The sequence below is a fragment of the Sinohyriopsis cumingii genome, chromosome 12 (assembly GCF_028554795.1).
Source record: "Sinohyriopsis cumingii isolate HCF-2022 chromosome 12, ASM2855479v2, whole genome shotgun sequence".
Taxonomy (NCBI): domain Eukaryota; kingdom Metazoa; phylum Mollusca; class Bivalvia; order Unionida; family Unionidae; genus Sinohyriopsis; species Sinohyriopsis cumingii.
In genome coordinates, this window is record NC_142972.1 from 2,174,179 (window position 1) to 2,202,066 (window position 27,888).

Below are 27,888 nucleotides of genomic sequence, written 5' to 3' on the forward strand. Positions count from 1 at the left end.
TTAATAAAAGGCGCGATGAAAGGTAAATTAGTACTAGGTGCTGGTAATTTATAATGGAGCAAATATATTATTCTCCGCGAGGATTTTGGCGAGGAAAATCAGCAATTGCCAAACTTGCTAAGGCAGCAAAAGTAAAGCAATCTGTCGCTGAATCGTGGCTATCGAGACAAGCAGTCTGGCAAATTTATCTTCCTCCGCCTAAGAAAATATCATATGCGAGTTTCTCTGTCAGCGTCCCTAATGAAGTCCATCAGGCTGATCTTATGTTTCTTCCTTACGATACCGTTGACGGAGTTACATACAAATATGTTTTGACGGTTGTTGATATTGCTAGCAGATACAAGGAAGCGGAACCGTTATCGAATAAAACAGCAACGGAAATTGCTAAGGCGTTTAGCGAAATTTATTCACGATCTCCATTAACATGGCCGAAGCTTCTCCAGGTTGATCCAGGTCGAGAATTTCTTGGCGCGGTTACTTCACTGATGAAAAAGAATAATGTTAAAATCCGTCGCGGTATTGTAGGTGTTCATCACAATCAAGCTATCGTTGAAAGATTCAACAAAACACTAGCAGAACGATTATTCGGATATCAATACGCGAGAGAATTTATCCAAGATAAACGATCTCACGATTGGGTAACAAGATTACCTCACGTGATTAACGCACTAAATAACGAAGTAACACGAACAATATCAATGAAGCCCGCAACTGCAATTACAAAACCAAATATACCACTAAAGCGAAGTTCCACAATTCCGCCTGTGCTAGGTAGTGTTATTGTAAGATATTTATATAAGGAGGGGGAAGCCGAGGGTGGCAGAAAAAGAGCAACCGATCCAACTTGGAGCATTACGACACATAAAATATCAGCCGTAACAAGATCATCAGGAAGGCCAGCAATTTATTTTCTAGATTCACTAGCACCACAACGCGGATTTACCAAAGAAGAATTACAAATAATACCGAGAGATACTCAATTACCGCCATCGTCGTTAATGTGAAATTTAATTCTACCTAACTGAGATAATTTTCTTACTCGAGACACTGCCAGATAAACTAAATTTGACCAGGAAATTCTATCATCGACGATCCAGACCTGGCCATCTACTGTTAATCCCTGTGATGAATGTATCGTTGCTGCGTATCCGAGTTTCCATGGCGATCTTTCTGCGTTTATTGCATCATTGACAAGATTAATATCAACGAAAATAATATCATTCAAAACTAATATTTTTTCTTCTCCACATGGCAAAATAACATTGATATTTTGTTTCCTAGTATCAGTTGGCCTATAACACAACGGCACCTGCAATGTTGGAAATTTATCACAATGAAGTTTGAATAATATTTCCTGAATAACATCGCGAACAATTTTTCTGCTAGCAACGATCAAATGATCAGGACGCCACAAAGTTAGAAAATTATCCATCGAAGTTTCGTCGATTATTTTTCTCATCACATCACATTGAAATTTATTAGGTTGCAATCGAATCATTTTTTTAAACTCGGTCAGTAAAATATCATTAGATCTATAATCAGCGTTAATTTCTTCATAATAATCTACAAAATTTCTAAGCCACCTGTGAGGAGATTCACCATCAATAGGATCAGGTTGGCCGTGATCTCCGCACATTATTACAGCGGTATTTTTTTCTTCTAGCCAACCCAGGAATAATTTTAACACAACTAAATTTACCGTGCAAATTTCATCAAATATTATAATCTTGTTGATATATTTATTTCCCATTCGAGCTGAATCCCACAATCCACCGCTGTACTTGAAATAACTATGATAAGTACAAGAATTAACGCCACGTTGTTTTATTTCTCTCGCTAGTCTGTGAGTTGGAGTCAACACGATCATATCAGATTTTGAAAATAAGTTTATCGCTCGTGTTGTTTTACCACTACCACCAGGACCATTTAGGTAAACGAATTTGTTTCGTGAAATTGGATCGAACACTGATACTGCTGTTGATACTTCATCGCATTTATCTTTATGAAATTTATCGCAATCTTCCACATCCGCGTCCTCACAATAATCTAGAATATCCTCGTTTTTTATTCTCCAAGTTCCCCAGGAACCATCGGTGATTAAATTTTCCAATCTACATTGAAATTTCTTATTGATATAAAATGAATCCGTTGCAACTCTTACCGCGATATCAGAAAATTTATTTATCATCGACAGCAAATTGATACTCACATAAGCGAGCATCGATGATCTTAAATGAGTATACTGCGCGGATTCTCCATCGAGATAAGTGATCACGGTACCCAATTTTTCTCCATCAATAATAATATTTTCTCTACTGCAAAATATTCCACGAGACACTGTATCGGCAATAATAAAATCCATCTCAGCATCATTGATAAATAACCTAGCGTGGCGATGTTTATGATCAACTGATCCTCCTTGAGTAAATTTACCAATTATTTTTCTTCCAATATCTTTCGCGTTTTCACAATCTGTCGGCAACCACACCTCGGTCTGCTTTCTATACGATATAATCGCTTCACTTACCGTCAATGATATTAACATCGACGAATCCAACATAAATCTCAACAATACCGTAGGGACCCATCTGCGTTGAGATAAATGCCGACCAAACCAAATATAACAAATTTTATGCAAATTTTCAGCAAGTTCGAATGAAGTAACATGAGCGAATCCTGTCATTACAAAATCAGGTAACGGTCCGTTAATTGCAACTCTCGTCATCTCGTTGGTAGGATGGCCAAATTTAGCAAAGTAATTTGCACAATCACCATATCCAAGGAAACTTCCAGGATAGCATGCGCTCATATCAACGGAAATCATATCCTCGAAATAATACTTGGTATTCCATAATCCTCCATGGCCGTATTCGATACAGCTAAGTTGAATATCATTGAGAAATTCATTTCTTGTAGGTTTCCACGAATTTCTTTCTCTAGCAGCGTGAGCAGCAACAGACGGAACAGTAAAGCAATTTGTCAATAATCGATCTGGATTTGACGAATACTTCTCCGCGATATTTTTCATCGATTCATGTAATATTTCATCTCGGTAAATATCTCTGCGTGGTAAGATAAATTGATCGTATCTTTCTTCGCTAGAAAATAACCAAATCGATATTGGATCGGACTTGGCTAATAGTTTGATATATCTAAACATTGCATCGGAACTATCTTTCCCAGATTCCACGGGATAAAACTTAACAACACGATCTCGCGGGAATATCATTACCGACTGACTCCACGCATGTGAATTATGATCAACAATTTCGATTGGTGTTCCTCGAGAATTATACGGCGATGAATATAATATTTCACCCGATAGTGTTTTAACCGTAATAGGAAATTTAAGTTTCTTACTTAACGCAGCAACATCATCGATTGATGCGCCATCAGCAACTGTCTTTGCCCATGAATTAATTTTATTCAATCTCAATTGAGTCAGACCAGATCCACGACTAGCGTTTTTCATATGCTCGATAACTCGCTCAGCCACGCAGTTTATTATCGGAGATTTCTTCATCACAGGTAGATTTTTCACATCAGGATTATTATTCAGCTGATAAATTCCATAAACAACAGCACTAGATGGATACGCCCTAACATAATAAGGACCATCAATCCCTAATAACAATCCCGGCTTCGAATTTTTATCAAGAACAACATTTTTCTTACCACCGCGTACTGGATCTCGTTTATCGCGAATTATCCAAGTGTCATCAGGCATTTGTGCAATAAATTTTATTCCAAAGATAAATCGCTCCTCCCTGTGTTCAGATTTTATATGCTCGATTATCTTTTTCGCTCGCTCCAAATTCATCGTAGCATCAACAAAGTTAGTTTTCCATGTCGACCAAACATGAATCGCTCCATCATCAAAAAATTCCTTCTTCGCACTATCAACTTCAGGAACAATATATTCTGCCTCATCAAGATCAAATAAATCCATTATTATATTTTAGACAAATGTTTAAATTATAATATGCAATGCAAATGGATAATAGTTGGATCAACAAAGTCATGCGATAAATCCTGCAGAGGTGAATATTGTGGTGCTCACATATACGAAGTTCGACGAGGTAACAAAGGACCACAACGATGTTTAGTTTGTCAAGTTGGCATTCGAGGAAAGACAAGGTTATGTTTCTCCTGTGGAGGGAAAAAATATCGTGAATTACGGAGATATTATGAAAAAAGATCTTCCTCGGTAATAAAATGCGAAGAAGATTATATTAATCGTTTCAAAGCAAATTATGATTTAAACAAAGAGAATATCATATATGGAAGTGAAATCAGCGATTCCCACAATGAAAATCTCACACGAGTATAGATCACATCCTACCATTAAGAATTACGAAGCATCTGAGGATGGTAATGTCAGAAATGCTAGAACGAAACATCGTGTGGGATGTATTGGTAATTCGGGATATCTCAAATTTACAGTCCATAAAAGAAATGAAAGAACAGAATGTTATTACAATCACAGATTTATATACGAATGCTACAAGGGACCGATAGAAATTGGATTTGTTATCGACCACATTGACGGGAACAAACTTAACAATAAGTTATCTAACCTTCGAGTTGTAACTTTGAGTCAAAATTCAAAGTTTGGTAATAACCGTGGATTTCCTAAGTATTCGAGGGCCGTCAAATCAGTAAATCAAACAACAGGTGAGGAACTCGCGTTTACGTCGATGCGTGCAGCAGCAAAACATTTCGTTATTGATTCACATTCGGTACAACGAGTTGCAGAAGGAAAATACAATGCGACGTTTTCTTATGATGCTGATTCGTGGATCGAATTCTCCTATGTACCAATAATATTTGATTCGGAGAGTGACGAAGAATAATTGAATATCTCCGCAAAACAAAAAAAAAAGATTAATTTTGAAAATTTCCCCTGGTTTTTATTTATTTTTTTCGCCCATTTTTCCCACGGAGACAGATTTGGAAAATCTCACTTGCGATTTAAAAATCTATGATTTCACCAAAAGATTGATACTTACAGTTTCTCCTCGTATATCAAGTAAATTTCCTTTCTGATCCGTTAGTTTGAAATTTATTCTTGTCAATAATCGATTATGACATCGCAGGTAAAACGGATTCATTGGTTCCTTGATTATCAAATAACCGGGAGATGCGCTAGGTGAAAATGAATACAATACAAATCCCTGATTCGCTTGATTCGACACTGACGCATCAGCATTATAGCTACCCTCGACAACATCCGCGTGAAGATAAATCGCGATAACTTCCGTTATATTAACGATACCCGGCGATATGTGCCGTCCACCTTTGTCAGGATCGTTATTGTGTTTAAGAATCAATTCTGAATGTATTTTTTTGGTCCATGAGGCATGTAATTTCGGAAATAAATCATCAATGGTATCAGTGACGGATTTTCTCATCGCATCAAAATCAGAATTGGGAAATTTGAAATTTGGCAGTGTTTCCTCGGTTAAAACAAATACTCTCATGAATTTTTGTTTCTCACCCGAGTTCTTGATCAACTCGAATTTGCTAATAGGAAGAACATAGTTGGCAATTGATATATCATCGACTATCGCCTGAATAAACATATCATGATAATATTCAATATCATTTGCAAGTTGATTTAAAATTTTCACGTGTTTTATAATTTCGCTACATGAACCAGATTTATTTAGGATGCATTCATGAAATGATCCTCGCAATAAATTTAATTGTAATTCGTGTTCTTGAATAAACTCGTCTAGTGTTCTTCTTACCAAGATACCGTCTATGGGGGCTATTATCCTGTTAATGTTGGTAGCGTCGAAGATTTTCACATCTGGGGGGATTTTAGGAAGAGGCAGCCATGAGAGAATTCTTTCGTCAATAAAAGTGAAAGCGAACATTACTAGGTTAATTTTGTGGTTATTCATGAGATTGATGGCGCTGTGGATCAGAGGCTTGTGTTTGATATCTCCATACCATCCTTCGTTGGTGGTAAAATCCGATTTCTTTGGTTCCGGTATTTCTGGAAGGGTTTCATCATACCAACCTGGAATAATAACATCCGATTTCTTTGGTTCTACCAGAGGTGCGACCTCGGGCCAACCTAATATATTTCTAATCGATGATTGGTAAATATCTACCACGTACGGTGATTTCACTTCTATCATTGACGATAGTGTTGGACCATGTGAAGATATCTTTATTCCCGGAGTAGCATCGCCGGTTAAATTTGATATTCTAGTGGTAAACTCGCTATTTAGTTGTTCAATCTCGTAGCTACCTGTTGGTATACCAACAACGATCCAATCGGGTGTTCCATCGGGTTTATTCTTATTTGCAAAAACAAGTGAATTATTTGGCATCAAATTACCGAATGATTTTGATCTAACATTTGGCCAGCTATTGTAGACGCGCAATTGTGTTAATGCAATTTCGTTGACGTTAATTGGTGTTGAGAAATTAATGCTAAACTCTGGTTTCGTTGAACTTAACGATATTAACGTTGTTGTCGGCGGCGTCGTGTTTGTCACGATCTGGGCTAGCTCGGACATTATTAATATTCATTTGTTCAATCTCCGAGTAGATACTGATAATCGAAGAAAATTCTAGATCGGATATAATACCGTCGTTGAGACTTTCGGAAAGTAACGATGATAATTTCGAGTATGCGTCATTGATTTTAGTTAGTTTACTTTTGTACGAAGATAGTTTCTCACTTGTGCACGAAGATATTTTCTTCGCGATGATATTTAAAACACCAGCGATTGTTGTTGTTGACGATATTATTATCGTTGCTACGATTGGCGCTATCATTGTTACCGCGGATAAAATTATTCCTGCACCAGCGACCACAGCTGATACTGCGTAAACAGCAACGTCAATGGTAACTAACCTTCGTTGATATTTCTTTATTTTTGTCTGATAATCATCGAGAAGTTTTTTTAATGAATCCTGCCATGATCGCGCCTGATTGTAGCGGTAATCAGATGCGGTCATTTATTAATCTACGATAACAATTACGGGATTACCATGTTTATCCTGGAATACCAACTGTTCCCAATCCCGATAAATATTCGAAAATTACAAAATAATCCACCGGTCCTGTGGTGGTTCTATCTGGCGGTTCTAGATGGCATGATGTACCGACATCTTTTTCTAGCGAAATAATGAAAAATCCAGGATGGAATTCATGAATTCTACTGCCACGTTCCATTATCACGCTGAATTTTATCTTGGAAATAACATATACTCGATATATGCCGGTAATTGGCACGGTGAAATAAAATCCGATACTACCGTTTTCAGGGTCCCAATCATAATTGTATGTCTTAAACACAAATGGCACATTGCAGACAATATTTTTTGTTTCTACTTCCTCTGGTATCGAAATTCGCGATAATCTTCCAAGGTTCATTGACGATATTTTTGTGTTGATATTGTTAATTTTTGTGGTTGTTTCGATAATTTCCCTACCTAATTGTTTTACGTCAGTGGCGTGACCAGTTTTATCGACGGATTGGTCAATCTTTACTGTTGCAGCAAGAAGTTTCGTGTTTAAATCTCGAATTTCTCCGTCGTACGTTGATATATCTAACTTTTGACGCGTCAATTCATGTACCGTGTTAATTTTATCGTTGATGGATTTTATTTTCTCATCTATTTGTCCTTGCATCACGTTAATCCCCTTGGTAAATTCAGGAACAACAACATCGCCGAGTTTAATAATTTCCTCGTTGATTTTTTTGCTGAGATCGTCGATTGATGGTTTCTCACCCATCGAGATATTTATCTTGATAATTTCCTCGTTGATGGATTTTACTCTCTCGATGAGATCGCTGTGTGTATTTGAGGAGGTATCGATGAATTTTTTTATATCCTCGTCGAGTTTTTTTCCAAGTTTACTTGATACATCGTCGAATTTTTTAATATCGCTAAATAGTTTGTTGAGTCGCTTATTTATTTTGTCTTGGGCGTCGGTGTGTGATACTAACGCCGCTGATAATTCATTATTTTTTTGTTTTATATTCACGAGATCGTCCTTTGGTGGAAACTTTGCAATGATATCGGTAATATCAGCGATAGATTTTAGTACCAAATCCGATTGACGAGTATATTCCTCTCGCTTAATTATATCAGTTATTTTGATGTTGCTAGTTTGTAATCGCCCTTCGGTATTTTGAAAAACAGCAACTTCACCAGGATCAACTTCTGATAGTGATAGAAGATTGTTAATATCGCTCTTGGTTGCAAACTTTGATGTATCGATGCCGCCTACTACTTCTCTTTTTTCTTTTCTGAAGAGAGATCTACCGTAAATGTCAACCATGATATTTATCTAAGGTATATTCAAATAAAATTTTGCGATAAGGGTTGGATGATTTTGAAATTGCATCAAGGACGTTAATTGACTCCGGGCCACATATTGGTGGATCCGCTAATGTTTGTGTTGGAAGCGTTGAATACCAAACCGGAAGTTTTAGTTTTGACACGTATTTGATAAATTCATTTGGTGGTGCTAATCCGTATGAGTCGAAGTAAATGATTTCGCGAGGATTAATCGCGTAGGCAACCCAGTGAGTGCCAGGACCGGAATTTTTATCGAGATTTATTATTCCTGTCTCGGTACGATTCGGTTTGTCTGGTAGTTGATCTCGCATAAATACGCCTCTGAAAAATTTTATTTTCTTTTTTTTTGCTTCACTGATTAAATCTAAATTTGAGGCTGGTAGGCTCGACTTAGACCGGATCCGTACGGGGGTCGTCTTAGGTAAAGTCCTGATCCTTGTTGCGGCTGTATCAATTTTGCGAGAAGAGGAAGAAGAGGGAATATCCCTCCCTTTTTTTTGCGATATCTTCCTCCAACGACCTTTTTTCCTAATGCGGAACCTATCCCACCAAGTGCACCTAATCCTACTGCCTTTGCAATCATGGGTGCCGCTGCAGCTATTAATCCTGGAATAGCTGCGAATAAAGGAAAAATACCACCTACTTTGATCATATCTCTGATTGCTCCTATCGAGAGATTCAGGCGAATACCAGTATTTGCTGATCTGGCTCTGGTGAAATGTCCGTGTTGATTTTTAGTTAACGATAGTTTGTTAGGTCCACCGTGAAGTTGATTACTTTTTAAGGTTAAACTTAAACCTCGTCGCGCTGTTGTTGCTGCATGAAGTTTTTTCACCTGACCGGGAGTCAGAGTTACGCTAACGTGATCGTATGGCATATTAATAATCACTTCATCTAAATTTAGAATTTATCACATGTTCTCTACGGGTGCGTCGATAACTCTCATTCTACCACTAATACCTTCTAGGTACATTGTTCTATCACTGAGAATAACTGCGATTGCTCTTGCTGGTCCTCCTGTGTTAATTCTGGCTTTGAAATGAATATCGACAACCGACTGCTTTACTAAATCGAGATGTTCCAGGGAAAAGTAATAGATGGGATAGAGAGTATTAAAATCTAACTGTGATATTTGCAATCCAGTATCAATATTTTGATCACGGCCCATGAAACTTAGCAATCGATGATACGCGCGTGCCGTCGAATTGTTCTCAAAATCGATGGCTATTTCCTCGGATGGCTCCTGTTGGCCATTTATTCTCAACGATACGTTTGTTGCCTCTAATCGATCGAATATCATGTTACTATGTAATTGATCGTCTCTAATCATACTTTGCAGGGCAACAAAGATATGTCTAGGTGCGGAAGAGCCCTGCTGTGACGCAATTCGCCAAGTAAATATTCCGTCCAAATTAACATTTTCGTTGGAGTCAGTCATTGTTGTCAACCAAGACATGATGGATTTTCCTCCTTGATTCATAAATGATAATAATTTTTCTTCTATGATCATCGATGGAACTATTGCTGGCATCCACAAGGTAATTTTTTCAAGAACAACTTTACCAGGATCACCAGGATCTCGCCAAATGGCTCTGTCATCATTGGCATCTCGAACAAAAGATATCGTATGCTTCGCTCCGTAAATAACTTTTCTGAAATGTCTACAAAATCCAAAAATATGAGATAATGGAATTGCGCAGGAAAATTTTCGTTCAGCTCCCTTCAACATATTTTTTCGTATGGTAAATCCAAGATTGTAATTGGCATTGGGGGCGATCATCGTTGAACGAATATCAGCGGCGGCGCCAGCAACGGTTACCGGTCTACCGATATCAAATGGTAAATGTTCAGGGTAGTTGGAATTATCCTTGGCAAACATCATACTAGGACCGGCTGACCTGGTAAAATCATCCGAGTATCTTGCTAGACCTATGATAGTTGTTGCTATATCAACGTTGTTCGTAATTGATTCAATCTCTCTTCCATCAATCATGTAAGTGGCATTCTTGAATAATGCCATGATACCATTATTGACAAAACCAACACCAAAATCCGCATCGTAGTTGGTACCATCAGCTGCCTTTACAATTTTACCAACAAATTCGATATACGCCTCAGATGGAAGAAAATATCTTGTTGTATCGTGGACTTGAATTTCCTTCCGATTTCTTGAATCTGGCTCAACTACATCGTACGAGAAATACTGAAAATCTCGCACTGATGTGTCCCTACCTACTGGCTCGTCCATATCAAATACTTCATTTGACACTTGTGCGAACATTTATTACTAATAATATCGTCTAAAACGAAGACCACTACCTGAAACAAAACTTGTATTTGCTAAATTTGTATTAGCAATATTCTGCGCTGGATTTATATTAGCAACTTCCTGCACTAGATTTGTTATAGCAGCTTCTTGTGCTAGATCATTTATTTTTTTATTTGCCGCATCATTTATGACCTTACTAACTTCAGGTGGCATTTCTCTGGTGCTAGGTAATTTAACAGGTTGCTTTTTACGTACTAAACTTAATATTTTATTTTTGATAGCGTTGAAGCCTTTACTGGCCAAATTACCGATACCAGAAACAGCAGTCTCACCTATCTTTCCTATCGCTTTCAACCCAAATTGCTTAATCACGGGTCCAATTTTAGGTATTACTCGCGTGACAAGACTTCCAATGATATCGCCGAATCCATTACCGTGAATATATTTGTATACTGGTAATCGAGAGTTTACTATGCGGACCTGATTAGGTCTGCGTTGATGTTTGTGAATAATCATATTATTTCAATTGTATTGATTTAATCGATGAGTTCATCGACAAACTCTTTATAAATGTGAGAATCGATGATACCACCACGGAATAATCGCTGACAAATATCTGATGCTTCGTTGACTATCTCACGGGAGTTATTTCCGGCTCGCTTTCCTCCGATTAATACTTCAAGGCGAGATACATCGTTGACAACACTATCGGGGCAAACTGAATATCCACTTCCTGTTTTTTTTTGTTCTGGAGATTGTAATGGCGTTACGTAGAATAAATCGTCTGACGGAGTTGAAGATGTCCCTGACGACGATAATCCTGACAACGTTGAAGATATCCTTGACGACGATAACCCTGATGACAATGACTCTGGTGGCAAATCCCCTGTAGGACTATCTTGTTTAGGATATTTATCCCTTATAGTAAGATAATGACTTAGTTGAGCCTTTTTAGGAGTACCACCACTTTCAGGTGACAAACTTTTAGGTGGCAAAATTTCCTTACCTGTAGGTAATGAAAGGGGAGTGGGGCGAGGAGGAAGAGGTAGTAATAAAGTAGAAACATCTATGGGTAATGGATCGAAGTGGGAGTATGCTGATGCAGGAATATCCTTTTTAGGTGTTGCTAAATTTGATGATCTCGCTTCCCCTTTTGATAACGCTATTCTGTAATTACCAACATCCGATGTAAATTTCCCAAAACCTTCATCAGAATATCTTATTGGTTTTCCTAAACTACCAAAATAAATCATCGCATACCAATCGAGTAATGTAACTTTATCAACATCAATATTTTTTCGCAAAAAGAATCTTTTATTTTCCGGAGAATCATCCGCAGCCATTTGAATTCGTTTTTCATTGGTATTGATTAAATACAACAAGTTTGTATCCAAATAATTATCCGCTGATATATTAGGATCAATTTTAAACGAACTACTAGCCGGTGATGATTTATATTCGGGCACAATTATTGGTTTATCACTCTGATCTTTTTTCTTTCTTGATTTTCTTTCTTTTTTCTGTGGTGGAATATCTTCCTTTGGTCTAGCTCCTTCCTCTGGTTGAAATATTGTTTCCTCTAGTTGAATATCTTCCTGTGGTTGAATATCTTCCCGTGGTGTTTCTTTTCTCCCTCGTTTTTTAGTTTTTTCCTTCTTCTCCTGTTGTTTTCTTTCTTTTTCCAGTTGTTTTCTTTCTTCTTTTTCCTGTTGTTTTCTTTCTTTCTCCAGTTGTTTTCTTTCTTCTTTTTCCTGTTGTTTTCTGTCTTTCTCCTGTTGTTTTCTTTCTTCCGCCTCTTGCTTATTATATCTTTGTGTGTCTCTTGCCATTTCTAAAAACCTTCTGTAACGCGGATCCGTTGTCTTCCTTATTGATGTTGTTTGTGTGTAAATTTTATATACCATATCATACCAACTATCGCGAGTTGCATATCTTTTTTTCCCCACTGCAGTCAAATATTCAGTTCGACCACTAAAATAATTTTCCGCAAATTGACCAATCTCATCTATATTATACAATGTCGAGAGGGGCTGCGATATTATTTCCCATCCCTCATCGGTGAAATTTTCTCTTAAATTATCAATATTATATTTTCCTTTTATCATTGCGATTTTTCTTCCTCCCGGTTTTCCATCTCCAGGTTTTCCTCCATCATCAATTGCAAGTTGTTGCGCCGCTGCTGCTATTGCTAATCGCTCGGGTAATGTTCGTGATTGATCCTCAATACCTTTCAACATAGGAAAGATTCCACGTTTTTTGGCATCTGGATCTTTTTCGTCGCCATATACAACCTGTTCAATTGTTCCGGTCACTGGCTTCAACCATTTTGCCGAAGTTTCTGAAATTCCATGTTGCATATCTTCGTAACCACGAACATTTTTCTTAAATAATTGTTTTGTTGGAATAAACTTCTTTAATGCCGCTAATTGATCTCGCGCTAATCTAGCAGATTGAGGCTCTCCAACTGTGCTAACTTTTCGGCTCATATTATTTTCAATGATATTGTTTTATTGTGAAATAAAATTAGTATTTGCAGCCCAATCTTGCAATAACAAATAAATTTTACTACCCCCCCCCTAAATTTTGTTGTTTTTTTTTATGTCCGAAAATGCATCCCGGGGCGAATTTTTAATGATTAATTTGCGCAGGAAGGTTTATTTTTGAAATCTGAGGCTTCTACGGAGAAATGTTTGGTAGGAGGCTTAAAATTATCTGAGCCACCTGGTCTGTACGCCCTCCCTGCTGCTACAGATAACAATATTGTCAAGATGATCAATATCGTTTTCATATTAAAGGTCAATCTGCATCATTCTCATTCAGAACAAACTGGTCACCATACAGACTTCTCAGATGAAAACCCCGTGTCAAAATGATTTTAATTTAAGAAGAACAGCAATAAGATTTTCAGGATGGTCACCATGGTGGTCATATCAGCTGCCAAATCAGTAATATTTTCATTTATGATCAAGAATACATTATATGAAGTCTTCTGGTGTAAACCCCATGCTGATATGACTTTCTATTTTCAGACGAATAAGAATGATTTTCTCAAGATGACTGCATATTGGATAGCAGAATTACACCATTTTCATTGGCATCTGCGTTTGTGGTGAAACCACAATTTCAACATTAAAAAGCTTTTAGGATAAGTAACTACATTTACATGTTCCAGTACACTACTGTGGTAGCCAAATTGAAAGTCAAATTTTCACCATTGGCATGAACACCTAGCTTATGATCATAAGATGTTTTTCAGTAATGCTATATGCTTCTATTATCATTTATTCAGGAGAAGTAATTATAAAATGTTTTTCAACCTGGCTATTGTTGTGGGCATACTGGATGTTTTGGTGGCACCATTTTCAATTCAGACTTAGAGGACATTACAAGAATTAATTTAGCACATGCCCCATGTTGATAAGACTATTCATTCAGGAAGACTTTCAAGATGCCAGGAGAGCCATATAGAATGAACTGCACTTAAGTTATAAGGCCTTAGTATCTTCACTGGAAGGCAGGCCCAGGTCCCCAAAAATGCCCCCTTAAGGTGCTCCAGCATCCAAGATGGAAGGCTTAGGGGGCCAGGCAGATTTATCTACCTTCACTCTAGCTGGAAGAGATGAGAGGTCAGAACATGTGTAGTTGGGTGGGGGTAGTTATGAGCAAATTTTAACCTGCCTTGCATGCTCCTGACCTTACTAAGCCTTTAAGAAAATAAATAGCTAGACAAATAATGAGGAATAAATTCACAAAAATACCCCAACACTACCGACTTTCCAACCATAACCCTTCATAGACATGGCCATTACAATTTTCAAAATGGCTGCTATGATGTCATATTAGATGCCTAAGTGACATCATTCTCATTTAAGGATCAATTAGGGAATGAGAAGAATTTGTAATTTTTCATGGTAATCATCAGTTTAGGTAAGTAGTGATAACGAATCAATTCCAAGAGATAGATAGACATTGGACAAATGATAAAATGTTCATCCATAAGCTCTTCTGGTCAATGGCCTGTAGGGCCAGAAAATATTTCTTAATACGAGATCAAAATAAAGACATTAATACTGATAAAACCCATATATTAATGATCCTTTATTCTTCTGGTTTATGTCATAAACAATTGTTCTTAAAACTTGCTTGACATGACCTTCTTAGTAGGCTGCAATACATATAGGTTTACAATGGATGAATCAATAGGATGTACCTTCTTTGGTTTTAAGGTAACACGTATTGAAGTATCACTTACTGAATAATCAATTTTACCATCAAAATGTAAAACACACCCAGTGAATGAATTTAATCTTAACAAAAGCCACTGAAACATGCAAGATAGACCACAGAGATTTGTTTTCTAAAACAAATGTAAAACTGGTGAAGATGCATCAACCAAACTGCACAATAAATGGTAGCATGGCATTTGTATAACACACCAAAACCTAATAAGGCCATGACCTAAATCCTGGCAGTTCAACATCATTTACACACATATTGCAAGACTTTTATTTCAGTATGCTTTCTGTCAAAATTTGATCAAAAGTCATAAGAACCTTCTTGAGAAGACATTTAAATATTTATCTATTATTTTAAAAAGCAAATTTCAAAGCCATCTACACCAGAATGGTTGATGTAAAAATCTGTCCAAATACAGTTGAATGCTTTTGAGAAGGTCTTGTAAAGGTATCATCTTTTGAGTAGAGATATCAAAATTTTAGAAAACTCCTACAGAGTACCCACCAGTCCTAACCGTCAGTTTCAAAGGGAAATTGTATTTAATATGAACCTGAACTGCTTTATTGTAGGTTCACACATGCCATCCACCAGGAGTGGCATAAGCTTAATTATTACAAATATAAGTGCCAAAAAAGCATAATCTCAGCATAAAGAGGGCAATTTATATACTGCATGACACAATTACAGAACAATGTATGAAAACATACATTTAATTGTGCTACTTACCTTGATCTGAAGTTAAAATTGTTGTCGGAAACATACTAATCTACGTGGATTACAACAAATATTAGTACAAGAGTACAGAAATATATGCATGATTGTTTTTTTGTCAAACGTCAGTTATATTCTGTAACGTGGGCTCTTCTAGATGAGGTTGTTTAACCGCTTTCCTTTATCGGGTAATGTTGACCAAATCTGATGGTGGACTGGCACCATCTGCATAACTCCAAAGGACTTTCAAGCTAGGAGGGTTTCTAATTTAAAAACAATTCTGTAAGGCAATTTTAAGAACAAAATTAATCTTACTCTACTATTAGAATGCAAACTAAACTTAAGTAAATATGGTACCTCAACCTGCATTGGATCTTTAGTGGTTGGTACCTCCAATTGTTTGGAATTTGCCAGATTTTCCCCATTGTTTGGAATGTGATATGCTACTTCCTCCTCCTCGACTTCCTCATTTACCTCCTCATCTCCTAGGCTATCTTCCTTTTTTTCATTGTTCCTCTTCTAAAGATAAAACAAAAACGAATTCCCTTCAGAGAATTGATGCTCTACTAGGTAAAAGAGAATGTTCAGGTATTTAACATAAAACCATTTCATCCTTTCAAATCTTGAGGGTGGTAAAAATCACTGATATTTCAACATCTTGGATATCAGACTGGAACCATTTTCATTTATGACTAAACAGACACATAAGAAGTCTTGATATAAAAGAACCCACATTACTAAGAATGACATCAAGATTTTTAACAGCACAGACAACATGTCAACCATATTGGATGTGCTATTTGCACTATTCTCGTTTACAGCCAACTAAGTAGCATAAGAAATCTATTGGTGAAAGCCCCAAGTTAATACAACCATTGATTAGGCAGGAGTACAGATAACAATATTGTCAAGATGATCAATATCGTTTTCATATTAAAGGTCAATCTGCATCATTCTCATTCAGAACAAACTGGTCACCATACAGACTTCTCAGATGAAAACCCCGTGTCAAAATGATTTTAATTTAAGAAGAACAGCAATAAGATTTTCAGGATGGTCACCATGGTGGTCATATCAGCTGCCAAATCAGTAATATTTTCATTTATGATCAAGAATACATTATATGAAGTCTTCTGGTGTAAACCCCATGCCGATATGACTTTCTATTTTCAGACGAATAAGAATGATTTTCTCAAGATGACTGCATATTGGATAGCAGAATTACACCATTTTCATTGGCATCTGCGTTTGTGGTGAAACCACAATTTCAACATTAAAAAGCTTTTAGGATAAGTAACTACATTTACATGTTCCAGTACACTACTGTGGTAGCCAAATTGAAAGTCAAATTTTCACCATTGGCATGAACACCTAGCTTATGATCATAAGATGTTTTTCAGTAATGCTATATGCTTCTATTATCATTTATTCAGGAGAAGTAATTATAAAATGTTTTTCAACCTGGCTATTGTTGTGGGCATACTGGATGTTTTGGTGGCACCATTTTCAATTCAGACTTAGAGGACATTACAAGAATTAATTTAGCACATGCCCCATGTTGATAAGACTATTCATTCAGGAAGACTTTCAAGATGCCAGGAGAGCCATATAGAATGAACTGCACTTAAGTTATAAGGCCTTAGTATCTTCACTGGAAGGCAGGCCCAGGTCCCCAAAAATGCCCCCTTAAGGTGCTCCAGCATCCAAGATGGAAGGCTTAGGGGGCCAGGCAGATTTATCTACCTTCACTCTAGCTGGAAGAGATGAGAGGTCAGAACATGTGTAGTTGGGTGGGGGTAGTTATGAGCAAATTTTAACCTGCCTTGCATGCTCCTGACCTTACTAAGCCTTTAAGAAAATAAATAGCTAGACAAATAATGAGGAATAAATTCACAAAAATACCCCAACACTACCGACTTTCCAACCATAACCCTTCATAGACATGGCCATTACAATTTTCAAAATGGCTGCTATGATGTCATATTAGATGCCTAAGTGACATCATTCTCATTTAAGGATCAATTAGGGAATGAGAAGAATTTGTAATTTTTCAGGTAATCATCAGTTTAGGTAAGTAGTGATAACGAATCAATTCCAAGAGATAGATAGACATTGGACAAATGATAAAATGTTCATCCATAAGCTCTTCTGGTCAATGGCCTGTAGGGCCAGAAAATATTTCTTAATACGAGATCAAAATAAAGACATTAATACTGATAAAACCCATATATTAATGATCCTTTATTCTTCTGGTTTATGTCATAAACAATTGTTCTTAAAACTTGCTTGACATGACCTTCTTAGTAGGCTGCAATACATATAGGTTTACAATGGATGAATCAATAGGATGTACCTTCTTTGGTTTTAAGGTAACACGTATTGAAGTATCACTTACTGAATAATCAATTTTACCATCAAAATGTAAAACACACCCAGTGAATGAATTTAATCTTAACAAAAGCCACTGAAACATGCAAGATAGACCACAGAGATTTGTTTTCTAAAACAAATGTAAAACTGGTGAAGATGCATCAACCAAACTGCACAATAAATGGTAGCATGGCATTTGTATAACACACCAAAACCTAATAAGGCCATGACCTAAATCCTGGCAGTTCAACATCATTTACACACATATTGCAAGACTTTTATTTCAGTATGCTTTCTGTCAAAATTTGATCAAAAGTCATAAGAACCTTCTTGAGAAGACATTTAAATATTTATCTATTATTTTAAAAAACAAATTTAAAGCCATCTACACCAGAATGGTCGTTGTAAAAATTTGTCCAAATACTGTTGAATGCTTTTGAGAAGGTCTTTGAAAGGTTATCAAAAGTCATATTTTATGAGTGAAATGTTCCCGCCATCTACAATTACACAAAACCATATCTGTGGATGAGGGTGTAGTCTGGCGTCAACAGGAGATAATGTATAAGGTACAGTCTGCAAGAGTTTTTGGTTTTTGTGGGATTAACACCATCTTTCAGCATAAAATAGGCTATACACGATAACCCATATAACTGGTGGAGGACGAATCCAGGAAAACCCTGGCAAGCTTTCTCACATAACCACATTGTTAAAGCCCAAAATTAGAACCCAAGTGAACAGAGGTGAGATGGCAGTGATCAGTAAAGGCTAGCACTTTAGAATACTTAGCCATCCAGAGATCCCATTTTGCAGGAGAGGAAGTGTGACCCAAGGTGTATCATTCCTTCCTAGTTAAGGAGGAAGGGTCAACAACCATTCTCTCTGGACTTTTGTGGCATACCATTTTAGAGTCAGCCTGCAGTGGAAGAACTCTAAAATGTTGTTTTTGCCTTGATTGTGGCTGCACAGCTTTAAAGAATTAGTCCTATGAACTCTAAGGGTGGTCAGGATGATTTCATTTTCTGACCAGTTTCTAAGAGACAGATTCCAAAACAAGGACCAGTGTTGCTCATCCCCCGAATCTGGAGGAACCAGAGTGGATGAACCCACGCAGGTCAAAAGTTAAAAGGTCCTTACTGTGTTCCAGTAAGACCTCGGAAAGTGCTCAGAGCAACATTCCTGATGAGGTATTGAAGCTCCACTGGCAAGTCCATGGATAGTGACAATGAATGCCTAGATGTTGGCATCAAAGATTCCTCTTTCAGTAGGCCTCATGAGGTTCCTGAAAAGAGGTCAGCATGTGAGGGTACATTTATTAATGACCTTGGCCTTTGTTCTTGGGTGTAGAGATCTTTCATCAGAAGACTAGCCCAGGTAAACATCTAAATGATCATCCAAAGTCAAAGGTTTGGTTGGCCAAGAAAAGATATGCACCATACAGCTAGAAGTATATACCAAGGGTTGCAATAGACCACCTCTCCATTTTCTAGCAGTATCTTGGCACTTGCTAAACATCTAAAAAACAGCCAATTATCTGTGACTGAATGAAAAAGCAAAAAGTGGTTGCAAGTTTGCCCAAAAGGTTTCTCAAAACTGTGGAGAATTTTAGAGTCACCAGAACCATACAATTTGTGACAAGGGTCACTGGGCAAGAGGTGTTATTGAAAGGCCAGCACTCTTCTTTCTCTTTCTCCTAACTGATGGGTGAGAGGTGGCAGGATTGAAGGGAGCAGGAATATTCTGTGTCAAGCTTATGCACATGGACATGGATAGAAAGGATGTCTTTGTCATGCCCTCCTTCCTGGTAGGCAGGACTGGGAGATCGCACATCATTTTGTTGTGGGGGAGGCTTGGGGGAGTGGAACCTGTACCAGTGACTCTTCTTGTGGTGCTAACATATCAATGGAATCATCTGGTGGGAACGGTTTACCTGTTGCCCACATTCAGCATTTGCTGGAAGGTCAATCCTCCTAGCCTCTATTTTTAACCTAAATTCACAAGAGAATGTAGGCCCATGGGAACAACCTTGCTACCATGCAGTCAAGAAATCCATGGCTGCACGTAGGAATAAATATAGCCAATCATCCTGGGCAATTTGAATGGATACCAGAGAAGTTGGAAGGCTAAAATGATCCCATTTCCTAACCAAATGTCTCTATGCCAATATAGTCCCCCCACAGGATGAAATGGCAGACTAAAGATTAGGAGGGAGTGATCATTCTGATTCCCTTGGGGGGCTGCATGGCTGGGCTCGACAATAACACAAACAAATGGTCCCAGGGACTCCAAAGATACTGTTCCTCTTTATGTGGGCACACTACTCTTTTCCTGTCCACACCAAAGGAGAAGGGGAATGACGCTCTACCATTCTGAATGAAAGTGGGTACTGATCCACTGACAGGATGGCACAACTCGCTCTGCCCTAGTGGAAATGATATGCTGCTCCTCCTTCCTTGGGAGGATGTGACTCACACCCTTACCTTATATATATATATATATCTATATATCTATATATATATATATATATGTGTGTGTGTGTGTGTGTGTGTGTGTGTGTGTGTGTGTGTGTAGATAGATCAATAATTTTGTTGTTATAACTGAAGCAATTTTTCTTAATTCCTATTTTTTTTCAAGCTTATCATACAAGATTATAATCTTCAACAACATAAATATCATACAAAATCCTATTTCAAGGAAACACCTGTTCGAGTAAGATTGCAAAATAGAAACATTCTCACAACTGCAATCTTTTATCTTTCCATAAACATCTTCAAATCAAATCACTTACTCATATTCAAGACAGCAAATTAGCAGAGCAGAGGAGAATTTAGGATCAAACCTTTTATAACAGATTCCTACCAGCTAGTACACCAAATGGATATTAAGTCTTTGAACCCTTTGGGAAGTGCCCAGAGACCTACACTACCAAGAAACCTGACATATCAGAAGTATGATCTTATTTCATAATGTTATGATTTTAACTTGGTAATGCATTTCATTTCCTCTTCTATTACAGGATATTCTTCTCAAAGATGATTGAAAATAAATCTAAATCCTTGATACTATCTTTTGTAGATTCTAAATAATTCTCTAATAAATTAATGATGTAGGGGAAACTGTAAAATCCTGACAACTTAAAAAATCAAATGACATCAAGAAAAAACACACACGCACTAACTTATATTTTAGAAATTCGATTCTGTAATTTTCCTGAGTGTAATAATTGTGGTAGTAATAATTATTCTACCATATTCTGGGGAAAATTAAAGTTGATCCCAGATCATCACATAAAGCTTTCATTTTACACATTCCCATTAAAGATCAAAAAATTAATGTCAGACCTGTAACATAAGCCATCGCTGCCTTAATCGTCATTTGCTATGCACTAATGAGAGGCAGTAAGTATGCTTAGTACAGACTAAGATTTTCAACTATGTAGGCAGTATTTTGTCTAGCTTTTATTTTAAAATAAATAAATAATAAAGTATCTGTGTATTACATTTATTGTTCATACTATTACTAAAGCAGATGAACTACAAATACTGTTCGTGTCAATCAATACAAACCCTTCCATCGATAGGCTAATGGCTGCCAATAAGGGTTCTTAACAATCACTAAGCATGTCTCAGAAATGTCAGACTTTATGGGTTTAATATTGCTGATGCTGGTAATATCATGGATGACACATCCATGGAAAAAATCAAAACATGCACCCATGTTTTGTTTTGTGCATAAAACAGAATAAACTATAAAACTGGGTGGTGTGTTACTCAACATGATGTCTAAAATGTATTTTTGCTAAAGTCTATGCCATCTGTGATAATTATTCGGTGGTATAGTATATAAGATCTATTGCATATATAGTTCCTCTTTCAATTCATCTGCTTTTATATCTCACTACATATTAATTTTGTACTATTCAAGTGTAAACATCTTTGGTTTAGTTTTCATACAAGTAGTAGTACAACACAATAACACAATGATGAAAAGGATGTTTAACCTAGTTTGTCATATATATTCCAGAATTATATGCTTTACAAATAAGATCTGGACACAGAGGTATGAATTTGAAATTTTTCATTAGGTTTTCATAAAATATTATTGTATCATAGGTTAAGTGGGGATGGATAGAAAGATGTTTTGGAAACAAAGTATTCACTCTAATGTTAAGACCAGTCTGTGGAATTATTTTTAATTGTGTTCCAATACAATTTCAGAGGAATAATTTATTTAAATAATTTGCTGGAATTAGAAAGCGATCATTGACCGTTTGCACTAAAACACTACTTTGGAATTCTGGAGGACTCATTCAAAGACATATTGGATTGTATGACTGGTCCACCAATACAATAAATACTGTATATCACACATTCCAGACTACTGGTACATCAGCACACTGAAGCATATTGGAACTGATCTGGATCATGCTATAAATCTGAACTATAGAACATTTATGATCATTTTTTATTAAATTTATAATATTGTATGTTCCAGATAATACATTCAGTATGTGCAATGAATAAAGAAAAGTCAACAGTCACCAAATCAGATTCATTTTCAATGCCAAGATTGATGACTGCACTGACAAAATTGGAAATGCATATGTCTAAAAAATTGACATTTTAAAAGGATTCTGACAAATTCCATTAATGGAAAAAGCAAAAGAAATTTCTGCATTTGCAACTTGTCATAGATTTTGTCAATAAAAAGTCATCTGTTTTTTTGGTATGAAAACTTTTCCATCAATAGTCCAGTCATTTAACGAATATAAGAACATCTGGTGTAGATAATTGTGACACATAAATCAACAACCTTATCATCTACGGCAATACCTGGAAAGAATATGCAAATCTGACAATTTAGGGAAAAGTGAGTTTTGACATGCTTGTGTCATATTTTATGACATATTGTGGGACATTGTTATCTTAAACCTACTGAATCATAGGTCATGGCTATCTCTGAATTCCCATTGCCTGTCAGTAAATATGGCTGGGTATTATTGGAAATTTTGTTCAAATTTCTCAATAACTTGTGAGACTCTGGCAAATTTGTTGAGCAAGTAATGCAAGCTTCATTGGTCTGACAAGTGTCAAGAATCTTTTCACAAATTAAACACCTTACATCAGTTCTTTCAGCTCCAAAATTCAGTCAATTATTTAAAATGTTGATGCAATTCTTCTACAGACCATTCACAAGTACAAAGGATTAAAAACCATGATCTTGAAAAACTTAATGCATGGTCAAATTACATTTGTTACTTATAACACTTTGAAAAAGACATTTTATTAATCGCTTGCAAGCAGACTGACTTTTCCCATCCAAGTACTCTTCTGACAATAAGCATCTGCCTCTTGTTACAAATTATAGACATTGGGCTAGCATTATCCTCTGATACAAAACAGATTTTAGTTAGATCAATCAGAATGCACATATCTATATTGTGCACGACTAAAACTCTTTCCACAGGTCATCTTTGGCCAAACTAAATATACTACTCAAATTTCAGAATGTGAATCTCAAATCTGGAAAAATTGCTCAAATAAAGATTCAGACATATTTGAGAAAAATTAAATAGGAAGCTGAACCCATTTATCATTGCCTGAGAGACCTTTCTTATGCAGAAACTGGTTGGTAAACTCGTTCACAAGAAAGAAAAAAGAAGAGACTGTGCATATTGTATTTGATTATAAACATTCAAGCACCTAACTAAAGTGACCTTCTTCTACAAAGGAGATATATAACTCCCAAAGTTTTGTGGGTTTTTTAAGACATCCTTTCTCCCATGTGGGACACGTCTTTGGGACTCTCACAGAAGATATCCTAAAGTTCCTATATAAAATCTTCAAAAAACATTTATTGAATTCCCTAACTGGCCTATCAGCCTAGTATGATAGTGTCAAAAGTCACCTTAATATCCTACATAGTAACATTAGACACTCATGGGGTCCCATCAATTCCAATCTTTACAGAATGAACATGGTTGACTCTCACATGTGTACAGGTTGCTATGACAATGAAGATGCTGAAAACTTCTTGTTCTATTGCTCTTTATTTAATATTCAAAGATTTTTCACTCTATATTTTCACACACTACATACTGAAATGAGTGGCCACAGGATAGAAGAGGACTGACCAACATACCTAACTCTTTGCCTCTGACTTTGTGCCAAATTCTCTGCTATACCACCTACCATGGTTGTGCTTGGAAGCAACATAAGATATTTGTTTACATTCCTGAGAGCATTTTTTTGTCGTAAGGTCTGAAGACCCTGAAGGCTTTAAGACACAGATTAAGGGATGAATGATGGTAAACAACATTTCCACACTTCTCCATCTCCCATCATCTGCCCACTGTAATATGTATGTTGGACAACAGTTGAAAAGCAGGCATCTACATTACTGGAGCCTCCCTCAACTAATTAGGGTCCAAGAATAAAGATGGTTTACATTCTTCTCACTCCTTTGAGAAGTAGATTGACAATACTTATTGATGCTGAATGAGCTGAGTGATGGCCATCCTCTGATTCCTTTGATACCATAGCTCAAAGTGGACTGAGTGGACCTCTGACCATTGGAGCCATGGGTAACTTGTCCATGGTGACATGGAAGGAAAAGGACATATAAATTAGACTCAACATCTTTTGGTGAGTCCCCAGTGATTGGTTCCCAGTTACTGGTATTTATACCCATCGCCCACTGCCCTGTACCCATTACCTTGTGTTGTGCTCACTGCCCTGTGACCCATGACTTGTATCTGATGTCCACTAATCAAAGAACAGTACCCAATAGTAAGTAACTGGTATCTCAAAATGGCATCCCTCCCAGGATTAGTGAGTTGAGGACTGCCAGTCCCTATGTTGGAAAATTCCATTTATTCCTCCTAAGACAAGTTTGTCAGTGACTTCTTGATACTGAAACTGGCCTCGGTTCAGTCTTGAGCTTGACAAGTTTTGCAACTTCTTTAAACCAGAAGAATCACTGTTCTCTCCCTGGAGGGGATCCATTGTCAAGGAAGGAGCAGAGGTGACTTCTTTCTTCTTGTTACTAGAAAATTGGTAGCCCTCTGCAAAGACCTACACTTCATCTGTTCATAATGCACAAAATGGGCATTTGTCTATCTGAACACACATTGTGCATGCTGAATAGGTGGGTTGGGTATCCCATGCAGTCCTCTTATGACCAGAATAGAGAACAACACTGTATAATTGGAAAGTCTTTAAGAAAAATACCAATCATGCAAATCACAGGAAGAAACACCTGTAACGGATAGAAAAATCCAGACATGCACCATTACTCAATTTGTCAGACAAGGGAAGAATCCGGGGCCTATGTTGAGCCTCAATTGGGTTGCCCTGAATTGAAAGACAATGTTGTAGGCAGATCACAGGAACATCCTGGGAGCCTTTTGAAGAGACATGAAGGTATGCGCCATCTAAACCCACAGTGATGGCAAAGTCTCCCTCGTGGATATCATTCAAAATGTGCTGTGGTATTTCCAGTAGGAACCAAGGGGCTTGGATAAACGGATTGATGTGCTTAGGCCAATGACTAGATTTAGAGAGTCATTTGGCGTTGGGACCAAGAACAAGGCATAGAATCAATGATAGAACCCTCTCAGTGCTATATGTGCATGGTATGAGATTGTTGGAGCTTCGATATGATGGTTCTTATATGTTTGTGTCCTATAAGTGGCCCTTGGGTCCTTTTGTTGATTGCCGGTACCATCCCTGTATTGATGTTGTGGTTGCAGAAGGGTGGGAAATGTGTCTCCTTGATGGCTTGCTAGCATACTTCATCCATCGGGATGTTAAAAGGAAGGCTGAGGATAAAGGCCTTGCTCTTAGCTTGAGACTAACTCCCATGCATGCCCTGAGGTATTCTGAATGGGAGAAGATAAGCTCATCAGTTGGAAGATAGCTCAAAAGAAAAAATGCCAAACAACGAAGACACTCTAACAATATTGCTAACTGCACAGTGTTAACAAAGGCCATCCAATCCATACATATGGAGTGTGGCTATGTCATCTGCAAAGTGGCGAGATCACTGAGAATGATGGGGTTCCAAATGAAAAGTTGGTGGGAGATTAAATGCTAGAACCGCCAATGAACTGATGATCAAGGCAGGCCAGAAAATATGAAACTCTCCCAGACTGCGAATGCAACTAAAGTTAGAACCTTCCATTCGTCGTAAGATCAACAGATGCTAGAGCATTGGTGCATGTTGTTCATGGAATCGGAGGAGGAGGAAAAAGCTCTGGGGGCAGGAAAATGTCCTCAATGGAGGTTTCCAAAGGCAGAATCTTCCCATGCCCTCACGTAGGGTAGAATAGAAGACAGTACTGGTAGAACAAGCAACATCATCTTGGTTGTGTGGAGTGAAGTTGTGGTCCCCTGTAAGCCATGAAATTTACCAGGCAAAGAGGGAGCGAAAACTCATAGAATGCCCTAAATTAGAAACTGTGACTTCAACAAAGTCGTTGAGTAAAGATACTCTTCACATGGCAGAATGCAGAGAAACTGTAAAGCAACATCTATTGAGGAATGAGAATCTAATTGTTGTACCATGCTAAATGAGTATCAAAGAGGTGGTACGAGTTAGACTGGTCCCTGCACATGTCTGCAAAAGTCAGGAAGCCAGGGCTGTTATTGATTGAGCCCGTAATATCAATTATCAATGTTTGGCCCTGCATGATCCCTAGTACATGGCCAAGGCTGGTCACAACATAACTAGGCCATTAGTGTGAGGAGGATATCATTAGGACCATCCGTTGGGATGTGTTATGGTATATTTGATCGATTTAACCTCTCTGTATATCTGATGAATGAGAAGGAACTTGGCTGTTAGTTAGCTCTGTCCCGTTCTCTAGGAGTAATCAAGTCAGACCCCAAGGAGGCAAGGTAAGGAGTTTCAAAAATGACGAGTCCTGTAGTGGTGACTTGGGTACCAGAGCTGTTTTCGAGCATGTCAATGTCTGTCGCTTTGTAGCTAAAGGGTAAGTTGAATTATCTCCCTTGTTCCCATAAAGAGTTACATGTAAGACAAAGTCAGCATGCAGACTGGTGACGTCTTCAGTCTGAGCAGTGTGTTGTTTGTGCTTTGCCCATAGTTCTATTCTTTAAAACAAAATACAGCGATGTGGATAAAGGTGTAATCCTGCACATGTCTGAGAATGCAATGTCTGTGGAGAGCTAAATCATGAAAAGGGTGACCCAGAAATTGATAAGTCTAAAAAAGCAAGGAAGCATACAGGTACAATCTAATGAAAATATCATCTGTTTATAAACTTGTGTGCCCACACATCTGATGTTTTGAATACCATGTGGGCATATAGCTATATCAAATGATGGTTACCTGGAAAAAGTGACAGCAGAGTATTTAAAAATTACAATGCTTACATGGAGGTAAGGTCAAGGACAAACTGTACAGGTTGAATCATTGAAGCATGTTGTTCCAAGGCTAGAAATACTGTGGTAAAAGAACTCACCCTTATATACATTAAAGGACGGAATTTTACATATGTAAGGAGTTCTTTAGAGCACAAAGACATGCACACATGTAAATAATGTAGCCACAACCTAACTTGTGACATCACATAGGCTACACGTGAGTGACTACATGCTCGATAAATATGATTTAAAGTTTATGCTTATAAACACGACTCAAGGGTCACCTATAGAGACATGCATGTGCAGGAGGTGACTTAAAAAACCATGTATAAAGTGCTGACCTTTACTTATCCGACCAGGATGGAAAAAATAACAGAAACATACCAGGGTGTCTACATTATACACAAAAAAACTTCAAGTAAAAGGAACTGAGGTACGTATAAATAAGTATTGCGTGGACTGATTGAAGTCGCTTAGGATGCACGTGCAAGTACCTAAATGTATGACAACAATAAAGTGTGGTAACTTGTAAAGGCAGAACTTTGTCGTGATAGAGAGAAAAATTTGAAACATAGATGGAGTATACTTTCCTTA

General features: G+C 37.3%; 1 protein-coding gene across 5 annotated transcripts in view; it reads right to left on the minus strand.

Annotated features, from left to right (window-relative positions):
• Positions 1–27,888, minus strand: part of LOC149785918 (uncharacterized) — a 173,485-nt gene that overhangs the window by 27,868 nt on the left and 117,729 nt on the right. For all 5 annotated transcript variants that reach the window (XM_089976152.1, XM_089976148.1, XM_089976149.1 and 2 more), the window contains one exon: positions 15,899–16,060. In XM_089976152.1, the coding sequence (XP_089832278.1) occupies positions 15,899–16,060 (162 nt within the window). The remainder of the gene's footprint in view (positions 1–15,898; positions 16,061–27,888) is intronic.